This window comes from Rhinoraja longicauda, chromosome 37 (assembly GCF_053455715.1).
Source record: "Rhinoraja longicauda isolate Sanriku21f chromosome 37, sRhiLon1.1, whole genome shotgun sequence".
Lineage (NCBI taxonomy): Eukaryota > Metazoa > Chordata > Chondrichthyes > Rajiformes > Arhynchobatidae > Rhinoraja > Rhinoraja longicauda.
The window spans coordinates 9,153,255-9,171,701 of record NC_135989.1 but is presented as its reverse complement, the minus strand read 5'-3'; the positions used below and the strand labels follow the sequence as shown (position 1 = coordinate 9,171,701).

Sequence of the window (18,447 nt, the reverse complement as noted above, 5' to 3'; positions counted from 1 at the left end):
AGGCCAATAATTTACTTTAGCAAATGTTTGGAAGCATGTAGTGAGGTCATGATAATTTTGTTTTGTGAAACATAAACCACATTTTAAAAATACTGAAGTAAATAGAATGCACAATTCAATTTATTGCCAAAGACATTCGAACCAAAGAGTTGCTCAGATGATCAGACCAGAGGGACAGGGAGTGAGGGTTAAAAAAGATTCCTGGTCACTGATTATAAAGAGGTCAACTAAAAAATACATAAAAGGCACATGAATTGTGAGGGATTAAAATTTATTTTATTTTATTTTAACCAAACTTGGATCAAGTTAAATTTCATTTTAACCACTTTCATTCATAGCAAAAGGCTAATGGTTGAAATGGTTGAAGGGCTACCAAACCATACTAGCTGCCATGACAACCAGAGATTTGCTATGACAACTGTGGAAGTATCCAGTCTTTTCCTTCAGCATGGTTAGCATTATAATTAGTTACATGACACCAAAGAAATAGTGTTTCAGTGCACCAGTTTCTTTCTCATTTTATTTTTTGTTGAGAAATATTTACCTACAATATTTTTCCCCCCCATAAAGATTTACTTTTATATCATGACATCACTACTGCAATTCACGATGTTTGCCAAATTCAAAATAAATTTAACTGGAGAAGCCAAATCTGGTTCAAGATTAAAAAAGATAATAATGTACCTCTGAAAACCAGCTGTTGCTCTGATCTCTAGGTTAAGCAGCCCCAAAGATGTCAATACCTAACCTGTGTATGCCCATTCACAAGTCCAATGATGCAAAATGGCGGCGCTGCGCAGCAGCTGCGGCACACCTGCAGTCCGTTTGTCCTTTGTGTTTTTTGTCTTAATTGTAGTGTTTAGAGTGGTTGTGTACTATGTGTGGGGGAGGGGGGAAACTGTGAATTTGTCTCTTCCGAATTGAGACCCGACTTTTGTTGTTTGGGTCGTGACTCCGTCGGCCAAACACCTAGAGCTGGCGGCTTCCACCTGGGACCATCTGGGCTCTGGTTCGCAGAGCCCGCGGACCGGACTTACCATCTGCAGAGCTGGCTGCCTTCGAAGGCTGTGGTGGCGCCGCGGGAGCAGCTGCGACTCGCCTTCGGAGGCTCCGGCCGCGGGGCGCGTGGATATCGGAAGCTCGCAGGCCCCTGTGTAGGGGTCGACATCGGGAGCTCCGGCAGCGGCAGCGTCTTTGCACGCCCCGAATCGCGGGGCTTGGGTCGGCACGCTGCGGACCTTTCACCGTCCGGCGCGGCCTGGAACCTGGCAACTTCAACAGCCTGACCGCGGGAGAAGACGGAAGGGGAAGAGAAAAGATATTCTGGCCTTCCATCACAGCGAGGTGGTGACTGGAGGAGACTCACTGTGATTGATGTTTCTTTTTTTTGTTTTGTGATGGTTTGTGATTGTGTGTGTTATTGCTTATTTTTATTGCTCTTATTGTTGGACTGTGGGTAACGGAATTTCGTCCTAAAGACTTGTTTTTTTGGATGACAATAAAGGCTATTCTGATTCTGTAACAGTGTAGATCATTTAACAATGATCACACATCCAAAGTAAACAGAAGATGATTGTTGTCATAAAAACTGAACATTACAAATGTCTTCCAACAAAAAAATCCAGAACAAACCACCCAAATCATAGCCTGTTCATGGGGCATAATGAAAACATCATACATTACCAATAATTATATCAAAATTCATCCTTACTGGAATCAGTGAACTAATTGGTTATTTATCTCATTTGCAACTACCAAGTTACCAAATTACATTGAGGCAGGTAATCTACTCTTTGAAGTTACATACACCGTCCTTTTCCCCCCATCAACAGACAAAAATCCTACAAATTTGAATATCAATAACTTCCTTAACAAAGAATTAAATTATGTACGGGCAAAGAAATTTCTGTTCAATTTTACCCGTTTCTGGACTGGTTGGGGAGAAAATTAAGGAATTATCTGGATCTAATCTAGACCTTACATATGTGTCCAAGTTAGATACTAAGAGCATGCAAATTCAGATCTTTATCTCACAGTTTCAAGGTCAAACTACCGGCACAGAAAATGCAAAGTTACAAAGCAACGGGTCTAAGTTTCTCAACTTTCCTAAAGAATTTTTATAGACAGTATATTTTTATGTACAATGGCATGCTCATGGCATTAATTTAGAAAATGAAACTGTCAAAATCAGAACACGTTTTCAAGGAATGATGATGCAGAATAATTGTCCATAGTTCTTCTAATTTAAGGATAAACTAATTGTTACTCAAATTGTAGTTTAGCACATTAAATAATGCTAAGCAGCACAGGATATGTGTTTTACAGGGAAGGACAGGTGGACAAAACAAACATTTTGTTGATTTTGCTTAAATCCAAGATTACCAAAAAGTGTATTTACAATCATATCCTAAGAACTGAAAGCTAACAGTAAGGATAGTCATGTATTGATTCTACCCAATCCCATACAGCAAACCCACGATAGGCCCCACAAATATAAGAGTACCTACTGTATAAATGATTAGCATTGTCTGGTGACATGTACATTTACAATGCTGTAAATGTACATCTGCCATGGCTTACCTGGAGGATCACATTGTGGGTCTGGCTAAGACTTCACCAAAGTCAGTTTAACTGCACCTGAATTGGGCAAGGGTTGGTCTTGTGAAATATTTATTCTCAGAATCACAGTATTTTGATGTAAAATGTGAGCAAACCAGAATACCGGGGAGAAGTCGAAGAGACTAGGTAATCTCAAATATTTTGATAATCAAATAAAACCAAGTCAATCTATGCACTGTGCTTGACCCACAAATGAGTCCCTGACAATGTATCATCCCCATCATCGATATCGGCTATCACCACCAATTCGAGATTCTCCCATTATGAAACATACCTTCCATCTGGGTCAAGAACCCTCAGGATCTTACATTGCAATGAAGTCTTACTCTTCTAAGCTCCAGCAGATGCAAGCCAAGCCTCTCCAACCTAATTTTAAATATTTCTCATAAACCTCTCTAAGCTGCTTAACATTCTTCATTTCATAAGTTTACTGATGCTGTATGTGTGCTCCAGATGTGGTCCAATAACTGAAGCATAAACTTTCTACTTATGTATTCAATTCCTCTCGTAATAAACATTAAGATTGTTAGCTTTTCTAATCACTGGGTACTGGCATACTAACCATTTGGAAAAAAATGCACTAGTTCACCCCAATGCCTCTGTTTTCTTAAGTTTCTCAGAATATGATTATTTCCTATTTTTACTTCACAAAAACATGACTGAACTTATCACTACAAGTCTTACTCATACTTTATATGCTATAAACTATTGAGATCCTGGTCATTAGATCTCTCATTATAAAGTCCTTGACTATAAGGATTCACTCTTCTTCCCAAGGGCCCAACAAGGTGTCAGGACCTCCAATTCTGGGCTCTATTTTAAACACCTCTACTGACAGCTGCACTTTTAGGCACCAAGCTCCATAATTCTCCTCCTCGAAAAATGTTCCGTAAATTCCTTAGACACAGTTTTTGGTCACTACCATTGATATGGCCTGTGACACCATCAAAAGGGCACAAACATTACTGTTAAGTGTCCTGCTACATTTAGCTATATTAAAGGCACGTTTTATTTGCGTCCTCTGTCAGCTAATAGCACAGAGACAAAATGTGTTGGCTGCATGGGTAGATTTGCAATAGCATCTGTCCCCACAATGGTGAAGGTCAGAATATCATGGAATATAACCATCTCCAATGACAATCTGCAAATAAAATTATCCAAGGACATGCATTTGTTAGCATCTTGGACAAAGAGTAAACTATACTCTGGTTTATTTTATTTTGATATGGTGGGATTGTATCACGAGACAAAAATGAATTTGTACTGTGTCAGCTCCTTAGAATTAAAAATAAATAAAAATCACCTAAGTATAGCATTAGTAATCTTAAGAAACATGTGGCTAACTCACTAGGGGATGCAAGAGCACTTGGACCCCCCATAGAATTATCCATGCATTCATTTATATTGGAGTTAGGGAACATTATTTGGGTGTAGTTTCAGTATTCATGGGTATGCTGTATATGATTAGGCAAGTCTAATATTGGTCCTGGGTTCCTAACACACCGAGCTTCCATTTGAGAAGCACCAAATAAGAGAAGTGAATGGTAGTTTAAAATGTGTAAATCTTAAATTTACAGCCAAGTGTGGCAGGAATATTTCAAAAGGAAAATAAATTTAAAATGTGGCTTTGGGTCAATAACCTTCAACCTATATTCCAATGTTCCAGAATTTGAGGTTTACTGCAAATTGACAACATATTGTATTGTGAACAACTGACCGATGGTCCATTTGGCCTTGTAAATTGTCTTCCTGCAGAGTCACTTTTTGGATCAGATAGGAAGTTTCCAACTAACTTTTGTGACCCATAATTGTTTCCCTCTGTATGAAACATGGATCCTAAGACAGCGGGAAAATATTGCAACAAAATGCTTGAATTCAGAAGCCAAACACACCTCTACATAAAAGTAACTCAAATACAGAACAGGTTGAACCGTGAAGTCCATGGAAATTGGTTGGGTTTTAATTTTACATTTGCTGCATTCTGTAAAATCAGCAAATTCCATCTCCAAACCTGGTGACTGATGCCTTCAGACTTTTAATTCATGAGGTGAATCATATTCCAAACTAAATAAATACTAAAGCACTACACAATCTAACAAGCAAGCAAGGTGGTGAACTTACTGTTCACCACCTGGTGATAGTATTCTTGATGGGCATTATATGATCAGGGTGTACCCTGATTGAGTACAAGTCCTTTGGTCTCAATCCCCTATCCCTGTGAAGGAATGTAGGTGGAAGGGGAGGGAGCGGGGAAAAATTAGGTGTGTCCAGGTGGGCCACAGGGGAAGGGGAGTGAAGGTTTGCGGAAGAGAGAGGGTTTAGTAGTTGCCTAAAAATCAGAAAATTCGGGTGTTTATACCATTGGTATATTCCGCTTGTGTGGCTTATAATCCAACAGTACGAACATTGGATTCTCCAATTTTGGCAAGTAAAATCCCACACCCCCCTTCCCCCCCTGCCCGCCTATCCCACTCCCTTTCCAGCTACATTCATTTTAGCTTCACAATTTGCAACGTTTCAATCCTTTTCTCTCACACCTTCTGCCTTTTTATCTCTGGCCTTTGTCCAACATCTGCCTATAACCCCCCCCCCCCCCCCCCACTTACCTGTATCAACCTATTACCTGCCAGGCTTTGTCCTGTCCCTATTCTCTTCCAGCTTTCTTCCTTCCCAACCCACCCCCCATTTAATCAGTCTTAAGGGTCCAACCTAAAACAACACCTCTATGTTCTTCAGAGTTGCTGCCTGAACGGTTGAGTTACTCCAGCATTCTGTGTCTTTTTTTACAATAAACGTGACTCGACTTGAATTTCTGCAAATGAAAACCAGCCTGAAGCTTGGCCCTGAAGTAAACCTGGGATTTATTTTCTTTCCATCTTGTAATGCCCATCAAGATTACTATCACAGCTGCTAACATTTTCATTTTTGCATTCTTGACTTTGAGTCCCCAACACAAACAATTACATTGCCATGCTGCACCTTTATCATGCCATGTAGTGCAACTATCCAAGAGGACATCATCCAGACATTCCTCTCCCTCCTTCAAGATGTTTCTTCCTTGCTCCTGCAACTGACTCTTATAAGATGACTTCAGTCAGACTTTGTTAATTAACAAGACAGAGGAGATGAGGGGGAAAAAATCACCCTTAAATAACAGGGATCTGGAATTCACTGCCTGACCAGGGTGGGGTGGGGAAGCAGCAACCCCTATTTTATTTTAAAGGATGAGCAACTGATAAGATTTAACCTCCAAGACTACAGAAAGAACAGAGTGGGATTAATCTAACAAACAGTTTTACCTTTGACTCTAATAGATCATCTAGTACTTGGTGCACATTCTACAGCTATGACACAATGGCTTTACTGCTGTTAATGTACTTTAGGGATTTATATGTAATGCAGATTTTGATCATTCAAATCAAAAACAATTTAGTTTATTAATCAAACTAATTGAAAATAAAAATAGTACTTTCACCTATTATGAATAAATATTTAATTTCAAAAGTTACATTTTTATGCCCAGCCTCAGGATGACCAAAACATTAATTAACCTGATATTTCCTGTAATCCTCTGGACCGGTTTTTGGAAAGCAGAAAGGGGATGAATTTGGGACGCAATACCAAAAAAATTCAGGTGGTAACTTAGTCAATGTTTTTTAACCTCTATGATACTAAGCAAATTGGGGGCTACAATTCACCATGTCATGACAAAAGGGAATGAGGAAGTATTTTTGTTAACAAAAATGTATTTATTTGCACAAAAATGTCAAATTGACACTTGGGTGGGGAAAATATCAAAGAGCATTCCTGTTTCTGTTTCCTATCCAACCAACAGCTGGAAAAATGACTGTAAAAGAAAAAAATACCTACAGTTCCTCATCATGGAAGAACAGTCATTATGGCAATACAAGATGGTGAAAGGAAACTGAGCATTTCATGATTAAAAAGTTACTATGTACACGTGGTCCTGTTTCCTACACTTCATATTAAGTCGCAACAGGGTGATCTCATTGGGAGAGGAGTATGATATATTTTGCAAGAGGAACTGCCAGGACAATATTTTAATGGGATTCAAATTATCCACCACTAAGTCAAACAACAAAAGTAAATTTCATTTGCGGAATTCTGATTGTTAGAGCAAGAGACTGAAGTTGTACAGAAAGCCATTCCAATTAGTATTGCAGCCTTTTCTGCTCGCTTCTAACATGTCACTCAAGCCTTGCTTAATGTGACCCTACAATCTATCAGTGAGAAAAAAAGATGCTCGTTTCTGTCAGATGCATCTCCAACATGTTTTAAATGTCAGGCTTTTAATGTACGTTAACTTATTATCTTAAAAAACTGGCTGTTGCTTCAACAAATCAGTCCCTGGCGATAATGCAGTGTGTTGACACATTGCAGAATTGCAGCAGTGTGACCTAGACTCCAGCTGAGGACTTAGGAAAGAAACAATCACCCACGTCACTAATAAACCACCTAACAGCTGGCTTTCAGAGGTAAAACGAGGAAAAGCCAACAAGGGAAAAAATGCTCCCAAAGGGCACTACAATCAAGAAATAGTGTGGAGTGTGGAAGTGGAGAACATTTTTAGTAAAGAGAAGGATTACTGATTTCAGGAATGTCTTCGGTAATTTTGTGTAAAATTGATCTAAAAATGCATTTAGTTCTCAAAAACTCATCTCTCATGCATCTCACCATGCAGGGGATAAACTCACCTTGAGGTTTCCTCGCTTTTTTTCGTAAACACGACGTAACGTATCGTTCTAGCTCTCGCAATGTGGAGGGTTTTAAAGTTTCAAAGTCTATTTCAATTTCATCAGGGTTTGAGTTTCTCAGCGAGGGTTCACGGGACTGAATGATGTGAACTACTCTCCCCAATTTATCTCCAGGAAGTTTGTTTATATCCAAACTCAGCTGTCTTTTCTCCTCATAGGTCATCGGCTTGCATTTATCTTCTTCTTCAGAGTCGTATGTGGGTCCAGGTTTGTTGTTCTTCGTGTTCCTGAATGGAGAGTGATGGAAATTAAGACAAACATTAAAACATGTCACAAGGGTCAAGATTTTCTTCATGCTTCACAGAGAATAGGGATTATTGGTACTCGGTTAAGAACAAGTAGCATTTATCAAGATTTATACTTATAAATGCAGCACAACAGCTCAAAAGTTTAGCCCAAGTACTCCATAACCTTTCTTCTGCTCATTTAAAGCAATAACTACAAGTAAATTCACCATAAAGGATTGTAAACATACCATTTAAAAACAATTTCATTCTATAAATCTTTATAAGCACGTATGATTTCATTATCTCCATTTCATGAGGGTCTCGGTTTGGCAATATTCCATCGACCCCTACCATTTATTGTGTACGTCCTGCCCCTAACTAGCTTCCCAAAATGCATCAGCTCACACTTGCTGGCATCAAGTTATATCAGACAATGCTCTGCCTCGCTATCCACATCACCATAATCCTCAATGCAAGTGGAAACTCAAATACTTTGTCGAATTTAACCACATAACTGATGCATTTTCCCTCCACTGCTCAAAAAAAATAGTTCTACATAACTCACTGATCACAAATAAGTTTGAAGTCACTATTTCGCCACATGGCTAGTTCTTAAATACTACTGTGTCTTTAAATGATTGAGGAACTATTTGAGATGAAGGTGGTACACATTAATTTAGTTCCAATGCAAATGTTTCAGGAAAGTGAAGAGCTTCAACATTAAATTGATTAAATCGCAGGATTCAAACATCATTTGCCTTACTGATTATTCACCACAATACAAAGCATTATCCTGCTATTTGAAGGAATGGGCAAGCATCCAAAAGAGACAAAAACAATTAGCCAAAGCAGACAAGCTATACGGATGAAAACAAGAAGTTTTATGAACCATGTCCCAAATCTGGACCAGGAGGAACAGCAGCTGAAAGTAATGATTGCCATCGGGAACTTTTCAAAAAATATTGCAGTAACACCCAAAAACGTCTGGGATCGGACTCATCCTTAAGTTGCATCGAAATTGTGACTTGATCCCAGGTGATCAAGCTGATCACACCTGTGATCAGGCTGGTTTCTCTGGGTCAATGGTCCAGTGCTTGAACCACATATCACTCAAATTATACAAAATTTCTATTTGATAAACCAGCTCAGACCAGGCTTTCACCTGAAATAATGATTTGACCATGACTGATATTTAACTAATATTTGAATAACCAAGAAATTAACCTGCAAGCAGATTTACCTGGGATTTGCATTGCTCTTCTTTGATTTTTTTGGCTGTTGCTCCTTAGCTTTGCTCTTTTTCTTTTCTTCCACATCATCTTTCTTTTTATGCCTCTCTTTTTCTTTGTCCTTTTCCTTCTCTTTCTTTTTCTCCTCTTTCTTATCTTTCTCTTTCTTCTTTGGTTTTGACAGTTGCGGTTGGGAAAGGGCAGCCAGCTGCTCATGTACCGCTTTCAACTATATGACACAAAACAATGATCAAACTTAATTGCAATTTACTTCCACAAATTTTGAACACAAGAATATGCATTTGCCTGTAACAGTTGTAGTTATGTCGTCTACTTGATGGATGCACATTCACACAAATGTAGAGTGAAGAGGCCGGGAAAAATTTCTGACAATATAAATAATTTGTAGTAATTTTATCAGAAGGCAGGAACAACATAGATTAGTACCTGCCATCTAGTAAATACTGAATTAGATAATATAATGCTCACAATTACACAATATCACAAGATGATTACAGCTTAGGAGATAGCTGTTTGGTCCATCAATTGTGTGTTGGTTCCATGCAAAATAAATCCAGCCGGTTCCGCACTCATCCTCTCCCATTGCTGTGAAAATTCCTGAAATATTCTCGATACTTTTCAATTCTATATTCAATTTGCCTCCATTATAACCCCAGACCTGAATAACTCCCTGTACAAGAACACTTTACCTGATTATTTATATGCATGTATTTATGCATATAAATACTGCCCTAGGAGGAGCCAGCGCTGCCCTCGCAGCTGCGGCTTGCCTGCAGTCCGTTTGTCTTTTGTGTTTTTTGTTGTTTTTGTCTGAATTGTAGTTTTAATATGGTGTAGTGTTTGTATGTTATGTGGTGGTGGTGGGGGGGTGAGAGGGAACGGGAACTGTAAAATTCTCTCTCCCGAACGGAGACCCGACCTTTGTTTCTGTGTCGTGTCTCCGTTCCCGCTGCGGCCTACCACCGGCCATGCACCTGGGACCACCTGGGCTCTGGTTCGCAGAGCCCACGGCCTGGACTCACCAAAAACGTCTGGCTGGCTGCCTTCCGATGCTGCGGGAGCGGCTGCGACTCGTCTCCGGCGCGGGCCGCCTGGACGTCGGAAGCCCGCAGGCCCCTGGATGGGGGCCGACATCGGGACCTCGGGCAGCGGCAGCGTCTTCGCCCGCCCCGAATCGCGGGGCTTGGGTCGGCCTGCCGCGGACCTTTCACCGTCCGGCGCGGCCTAAAATAGGCCACGGGATTTTCTCCGCCCGGTGGGGGCTTCAATGTCGGGAGCCCCGACCGCCCCGATGTGGCAACTCCAACAGCCTGACCGCAGGGGAAGACGGCAGGGGAAGAGAAAAAGACATTCTGGCCTTCCATCACAGTGAGGAGGGACTGGAGGAGACGCACTGTGATGGATGTTTCTTTTGTTTGGTGTTAGTTTATGATTGTATGTGTTATTGCATTTTTATTGATTATTCTTATTGGTCTTATTGTTGAACTTCGGGTAATGTTTCATTTCACTGCACATTTATGTGTATGTGACAAATAAACGACTATTGACTATGTGATATCAGTAGGAAGGAAAATGCTGGAATCTATCATTAACAAGGCACTCAAAAAAAAAAAACTTTATGAGAGAAATCACATTTAACAAACCTTTTGTGTTTGAGGTTATAAGAGATGTATACTTTTAGAAAGTCTTCAATATGGTCCCGAACAAGAGATTAAAAAAACCAGAATGCATGAGGATTAATATACTGGCATGGATGGAGGATTAGTTTATAAAAATCAGTAGGAGGCTGCACAAGTGGAATGCCACAGGGCCGGTGCTAATATCGCAGCCGTAATTAATCAATCAATATTTGGACACCGGATCATGTAATATGTCCAAATGATACCATAAGCTAAGCAGCATTATGTGCTGTGAAAATGACGCAGAGCTGCCTTAAAAGGACATGGACATGCAAAGTGAATAGCACGGACTCAATGGATGACGTATAATGTTAAAAAAGTCAACCACTTTCGTAAAACAAACTAGAAAGGGAATTTAAACAAAAATGTCAGAGGAAGTGTTCTAAAGTACACAAATGCTCTCCAGTACGCAAATCATTGATAATTCACAATTGGGTTTAGAAAGTCAGTGAGAAGGCAAACAACATACTGTACTAGTTTTGACTGGAAAACTAGAGGTAGTGCATCTGGAATATTGTCAATCACTGTGATCTCCCTACCAAAAGGGCATAATTGTAATATAGAGAATTCAGCAAAATCAGAAGGTCAATTCCTTAGAGGATTTGAGAATGATCAGCCATGATCACATTGAATGGCGGTGCTGGCTCGAAGGGCCGAATGGCCTAATGGCCTCCTCCTGCACCTATTGTCTATTGATTTATCCTGAGGAGAGATTAAGCAGACTGGGTCTATGCTCCAGTTTAAGAGATTGAGAGAATCTCAATAAATATATTAAATTCTCATCAGGGCTTTACAGAGTAGTTGCCGAGTTGGTTGTCCCTAGCTATCGAGAACTAGAGATCTTGGCCTTGTACGGTACGAGGCCATGATGAGAAAATAAATTCTTCAAACATGAATAGTGAAATTTTGAAGTCTTTCAGCAGAGAGTTGTAGGGGCTCAAATCACTCAGTACACCAAGGTATCAATATTATTTAGGTGTTCAGGGAATTAAGGAATACGTTTAACAATGCTGTGAGGGAGAGAATTTCCAGGAATTTGACCGAGCGATGTGGAGGGCAACTTCCAGGTGATGGCGTTTTCATGCTTTTGTTGCTGTTGTCCTTCTAGCCGGTAATGGATTTGGAAGGTTCTGTTAAACAACCTTTGGTGAGTTATTGTAATGCATCATGTAGGCAATACAAACTGCTGCTACTGTGCATCAATGGTGGACGGGGTGCCTATGGTACAGATGCAAAACTTCTTTATTGTTGTGAAATCTGTGCACTTCCAGGCAAGTGCGGAGTATTCCATTATACTTCTGACATCAGCCTTGCAGATGTGGTTCTTCAGAGTTTTTCCCGGATTTGCTGCTTTTATTTCAGTCAAGTATTTCCATAGATCGACACAAAAAGCTGGAGTAACTCAGCGGGTCAGGCAGCATCTCTGGAGAGAAAGAATGGGTGACGTTTCGGGTCGAGACCCTTCTTCAGAGACCCTTCTTCAGTAATTCCATAGTTTAAGTACATTCAAGTATATCTTTGATGGGTCTAATTGTTTTCTGAACTGTCATTCAGCAAACTTTCAATTAAAAAAACAATCAACCTGTTGCCATCTGTAGTCATATCTAAACTCTCCAGCTATGAAAAGAATTCCTAACATGATAATCAGCGTATTCTTTAGTTCTTACGACTTATCCTCTTCTTGAGAGGGGTCATTTAAAATTTATGTTGGGGTTCTCAATTAAGCTGGATATAAATGAAAGGTTGACGACAGTACACCACATTCTAAACTAATTGTACTAAATCACTGTACCACGAGGTAACAATGAAATGCCTGGACAAGTGGGAAGGTGGCAAAACGGTAGCACCAACGTAGCAAAATTCCAATGCTTTGAAACGGATTTCGGCATAAAAAGCTGCACACAGTGCAAAGCAAGTGATCCAGTGTTACCCATTAACATTTATCTTGAGTCTCAAATTCCCCAAGTATTAATTTATTATTGCTCATTGAAAGAACTTTGTGGAAATTTAAAAATACAAGACAGTTTGGAAGATGATTCTAATATTTCCACCATGTACCTGAATTATACATTCCATATAAATGTCATGTATAATTTGCTCTCCAGTTGGGTAGACGATATCCAATTTTTCTGCATTCTGTCTTCAAGCACTAAAAAGTATGTCACAAGAGGAAAAAAAGCTGCCCCACATCAGTTACATATGGCAGGCACCGCCACGAGCCGCAGCACAATATGCAATTAAACAAAACTCATTTCCACCCTACACGATTTAATCAAGGTTAACTCCAAATGTTGCAGTGGTAAAATCATATTCAGTGAGCCATGAATTTAAACATGCTTTACATTTCAATTCCACCAGTTTGTTTCAAAGCTGTTATCATGAATCAATTCCGAAGCTGTATGTTTACGCAAGAACCAAAAGTGTTTTGCAAAGAGTTTGCCCTCTGCTAATCAATGGAAAGAAAAATGATTTTCAGTTTTCAAATTATGAGACTACAATCTGATTGAATTGCAACATTCAGAATAGCAAAATAAAAAAAGAGCTGACTGGTATCAAACCAAGGTCATCTTCAAAAGATGCTGTGTACTTTAGAGTGCGGCTGGGAACTTCACATAATGTTCCGGAACAATTCCACAAACACTGATGTCATTCATTCTTTTGACATTGATAAAATCGTGATCTTAATTGCTTCGTTGCCCAGAGATGATTTCTCCAAGTAAAGCTTGAGAACCATCACTCAGGTCAGCTCCAAATTATTTGATAAAACTGATTCTTTTAGAATTTGTTCAAAAGCTCCGTCTCTTTCATAAATTACTGAGTGGTTTTTATTGGAATATCCCAGGCTCGAGAAATAAATGTAACATTTGCTTTCAAGCTTGTAATTTAATCAGTTTATGTTTGATCAAAACATAATCATAGCTGGGACATGTTGGCCAGTGTGGGTAAGTTGGGCCGAGGTGCCTGTTTCCACGCTGTATCACTATGACTATCCAGAATTTTAATTGCCTGAGAGGTATGGGAGTTCAGTTAATTGGTTATTTGCCATTTGATAGGTTGGGATTATATCAAAACTGAAGAAATGTTTAAAGTTTTGAAAATTAATCTTCAGAGAGAAAAACTAGTCCGTGCCACAGGTTTGAAAGACAGGAAACTACCAATTGGTCAAATTCAAGGGAAAATTAAGCAATATTATTTTTAGAAAATTAAAGGAGAATAACTCAAGAGAACATGGCAGTCCATCAAACTCAGCAGAAAAAATATATACGGATAAGAACAGACACAAACACATTCAGCGTTCGAGTCTGACCAAGAATGTCCCCACAGTAGAACCAAAGGGCTTTACAGTAGGGCATAAGTGTAAGTTACATTAAAAGAACCCGTATATCTCTGATAAACACAAACCCTGATAAATGGAGCTGCACAGCCGATAATTGCAGTGTAACTTCTTAATGCTATGTGATCCATGTAGGCATACGAGTATATAGAAACAGAAAACTATGTGAAAATGGGGATACACAGATAATGAGCACTTTATTTGAAACAATCTAACCCACAACGTGTGTTAGAAAAGAAAACCACTCAACCAAGAACTGACCTTTCCAAATTACCAAATAAAAAACTGCAAAAAATGCAACTGACTCATAAATGGATATAGAGTTCCATTCATAATAACTTCTGACTGTCCAAGTCAAATGATTTCAAAACATCAACTCATTGTAAAGTGGTGGCAATCATTCAGTTTAAAATAACTTAAAATAAATTCCCTTTATCCTGTCTATTGCAGAAATGTGGAGCCAAGATACTAAAATCATGGCAAACTTATTTATATGGAGGCTTCAAAGGCAGTACCTGTTCTTGAAGTTCAGCCAGCCGCTGTGCCCGCTCCTCCTCAGAATCATCTGTGCTGCTGTCACTGTCAGAGGAGCTGTCACTGCTGCTATCGCTCGAGGATGAGGATGACACCTGGGTGGTTGGAGGTGGAACAGGAGGAGGAGATGGAACAACTGGTTCAACGGGCTCGTCTGGCATTTTTGCAAAACGCATCTCAAACACATCCTAGAAAGAACAAAGCAAGGATATGAAATCCAACTACCATCTAAATTGACTTGTTTTGTACACAATGCATTAAGTCACTTGCATTATCATCCACTTGCATAAAAAGAGGGAGACTAATGTCAAAACAAGGAGCAATATCCAGTTGAGGAGCAAGTTCTCGGCTAATGACTCATCTTCAGTGTGGAAGGGCATGCAAGAAATCACCAGCAAGTGGAACCCCCCCCCACTCCTTGGACAATCGTCAGTTGACTAACGGCCTGAATGAGTTCTCCTGCTGGTTTGAAAGTCAGAAACATGACCGAGGTACCCCTCTTCCATCCTCACCTCCCCAATCACCACTTCACACCTACTTACAGCCTGACTCCAGTCTGCAAAGACTGGGCCCTCCCTCCACTACCCTCCCCATCCTTGCTGCCCAACATCAGTCTGGCCACTTCCATCACTAACAAGTGGTGCAAAAGCTATTCAGGAGACAGAAAGGCCGGTAATCTCCAGACAATGTTTCCCCCTCTACCCTCAAGCTCTATGCCGAACAACTGGCACCAATCTACACAAACATTTTCAATCAGTCCCTGCAAACCTGCACTGTCCCTGCCTGTTTCAAAGTCCACTATTGTTCCTGTACCCCCCAAAAATAAGGATTATGGGTCTTAATGACTACAGGCCTGTTGCACTGACCTCTGTAATCATGAAAACCCTTGAAAGACTTGTGCCGGCCCACCTGAAAAGTATTGCAAACTCCCTGCTGGATAAATAAATCATAGAAACATACAAAAATAGGTGCGGGATTAGGCCACTCAGCCCTTCGAGCCAGCCATTCAATACGACCATGGTTGATCATCTAAAATCAGTACCCCTTTCCTGCTTCTCCCCCATATCCCTTGATTCTTTTAGCCCGAGAGCTAAATCTAACTCTCTCTTGAAAACGTCCAGTGAAATGGCCTCCACTGCCTTCTGTGGCAGAGAATACCACAGATTCACAACTCTCTGGGTGAAGGAATGTTTCCTCGTCTCAGTCCTAAATGGCCTACCCTTTATTCTTAAAGTGTGACCCCTAGTTCTGCACTCCCCAACATAGGGAACATTTTTCCTGCATCTAGCCTGTCCAATCCTTTAAGAATTTTTTATGTCTCTATAAGATCCCCTCTCATCCTTCCAAATTCCAGTGAATACATGCCCAGTTGACCCATTCTTTCATCATAGGTCAGTCCCGCCATCCCGTGGAGTCAGTGCAGCCACAACCTCGGCCTGCACTTCATCCTCTAGCACCTAGACCGCCAGAGGACCTATGCAAGGGCTCTGTTTGTGGATTTTTTGCTCTGCATTCAACACCATTGTGCCAGAGCTAATACACTCCACACTCTCCCAGTTGACTGTGCCTGAACCCCTCTGTAAGTGGATCACCAACTTCCTGACAGACAGGAAGCAGCATGTGAGGCTGGGAAAGCACATCTTGGACCCGCTGGCAGTCAGCATAGGAGCACCACAAGGCTGCGTACTCTCCCCTCTCCTTTACTCTCTCTACACCAACGACTGCACCTCCACAGACTCCTCTGTCAAGCTTCTCAAGTTTGCAGACGACACAACCCTGATTCGACTGATCCAGAATGTAACACAGCTGGCGTCCTGGTGCCATCGCAGCAACTTGGAGCTCAATGCTCTTAAGACAGTGGAATTGAGTGTAGACTTTAGGAGAGCTTCCCCTCCCCTCCCCCCCACTCATCATCAACAACACTAGTCACAACTGTGGAGTCATTTAAGTTCCTCGGAACCATCGTCTCCAGGGACCTTACATGGGAGGCCACCATCGACTCCACAGTCAAAAAGGCCCAACAGAGAATGTGCTTCCTGCGGCAACCTGCCACCAATGATGGTGTAGGAAAGAACTGCAGATGCTGCAGAAGATAGACCCAAAATGCTGGAGTAATTCAGCGGGACAGGCAACATATGTGGAGGGAAGGAATGGGTGACTTTTCGGGTTGAGAACCTTCCCCACATCAGTCTGAAGAAGGGCCACAACCCGAAACGTCACCCATTCCTTCTCTCCAGAGATGCTGCCTGTCCCGCTGAGTTACTCCAGCATTTTGTGTCTACCAGGCAATGATGGTCCAGTTTTACACTACCATCATAGTCTGTCCTCACCTTCTCCATCATGGTCTGGTTTGGCTCAGCCACCAATCATGACATCTGGAGGCTGCAGCGCATCGTTCGATCAGCCGAGAAAGTTGTTGACTGCAACCCCCCCTCCCATTGACGAACTTTACACTGCAAGGGCCAGGAAGTGAGTGGGTAAGATCATCTCTGATCCCTCTCACCCTGGCCACAAACTCTTTGAAACACTTCCCTCTGGGAGGTGACTCCGGACCATCAAAGTCGCCACAGCCAGACATAAAAACAGCTTTTTTCCATGAGCAGTAGCTCTGTTTAACAGCCAAAAATATGTAGCCTCCTTTTGCTCTGGTACTTTATTTTCACATGTTTAAATTATGTTTTATTTTTAATTGTCCACTGTATATCGTGTTTTTATCCATGAGAGCAAAGCACCAAGGCAAATTCCTTGTATGTACATTGCTAATACATTTTTATTCATTCATTCATTCACATGACAAAGATTCAGGTAAAAGATGCCAAATTGAAGTTGGATAGTTTCCTTAATAAAAATGGTTACATATCTGAAAATGAAAAACAAATTCCCAACTGAAAATCGAGGTCAAATACAATTATGGACCTCAAAATTACTGCAGGGTCTCAATTCAGCATTTTATTACAAAATAGCTGTGCAGTTATCACTGTGACAATGATATTTTAAACTCTTTAAAATTGATCAACTAGTTAATGATCTGCTCAAGTATAAAGTTAACAAAACCAACCCAAATCCAGATTTCTGTATACTGAGCTGACCATGAGCAATTTGAACCTAACACAAGCCTGAACGCTAATAAATCCCAGATACATAACCATTTTTACCAATTGTCCATCTAGTGGAAAGAATATTTACCCACTCAGAAACAATAGAAACCATTGTCATTCTTCTATTTTAATGGTCTCAATTTTGAAACCCTCACAACTAAAACACTGCTTGGTTTTGTGGAGCATGTAATGTACCCTTTCCACTACTTAAATTATGGGGCACGATATTTTAATTGTGCAAAAAAAACAAAGGCATGGAATAATTCAAAATCGTTAATTTGCTTTGATTTTTAATAGCTCAACATGTCAAGAAAAAATAAGTTGCAATATGGCAGCTTTCACATACTGATGGCGATTCACCACCAAGCGGTGAGAAATGAGAAAAGGACATAAAACAGTAGCTGCATAACAACAACGAACTGCAGATGCTGGTTTATATCAAAGAGACACAAAATGCCAAAGTAATTCCGCAGTTCACGCAGCATCTCTGGGGAAAATGGATAGGTGACGTTTCGGGGTGGGGACCCTTCTTCAGACATTTTCTTCAGTCTGAAGAAGGGCGCTGACCTGACATGTCACCTATCCATTTTCCTATGTTATTCCAGCATTGCTTGTCTATAAAAAAGTAGCTCTTTTGCACAAACTCATCAACAGCAATGCGATAGGTGACCAAACATCTGTTAACATTAAGAAATACGTGATAATGTGCCATAAGATCATTTGAGTACAATTGACTAGATAGATATTCAATGGATAGACATTCAATTGAAGATTTGAGAGTTGCTACTTCGAATAGTACTTGGTCAGTAATATAATCCTGTCAATTTGCATTAGCTGTTTAGTTTTTTCAAACACTGTTTGAATCCGAGATCGCTTGGTTCACAGATAAAAATGTGATCACTGCACCGTCCCATGATCTGATACACTTACT

The 18,447-nt window shown here is 40.5% G+C and overlaps 1 protein-coding gene across 9 annotated transcripts in view; it reads right to left on the bottom strand.

Moving 5' to 3' along the window:
* The window catches only part of brd4 (bromodomain containing 4), a 142,961-nt gene that overhangs the window by 54,318 nt on the left and 70,196 nt on the right, over window positions 1-18,447 (bottom strand). For all 9 annotated transcript variants that reach the window (XM_078429245.1, XM_078429244.1, XM_078429243.1 and 6 more), the window contains 3 exons: window positions 14,400-14,606; window positions 8,862-9,079; window positions 7,335-7,621 (listed from right to left, as the gene is read on the bottom strand). In XM_078429245.1, coding sequence (XP_078285371.1) covers window positions 7,335-7,621; window positions 8,862-9,079; window positions 14,400-14,606 — 712 coding nt within the window. The remainder of the gene's footprint in view (window positions 1-7,334; window positions 7,622-8,861; window positions 9,080-14,399; window positions 14,607-18,447) is intronic.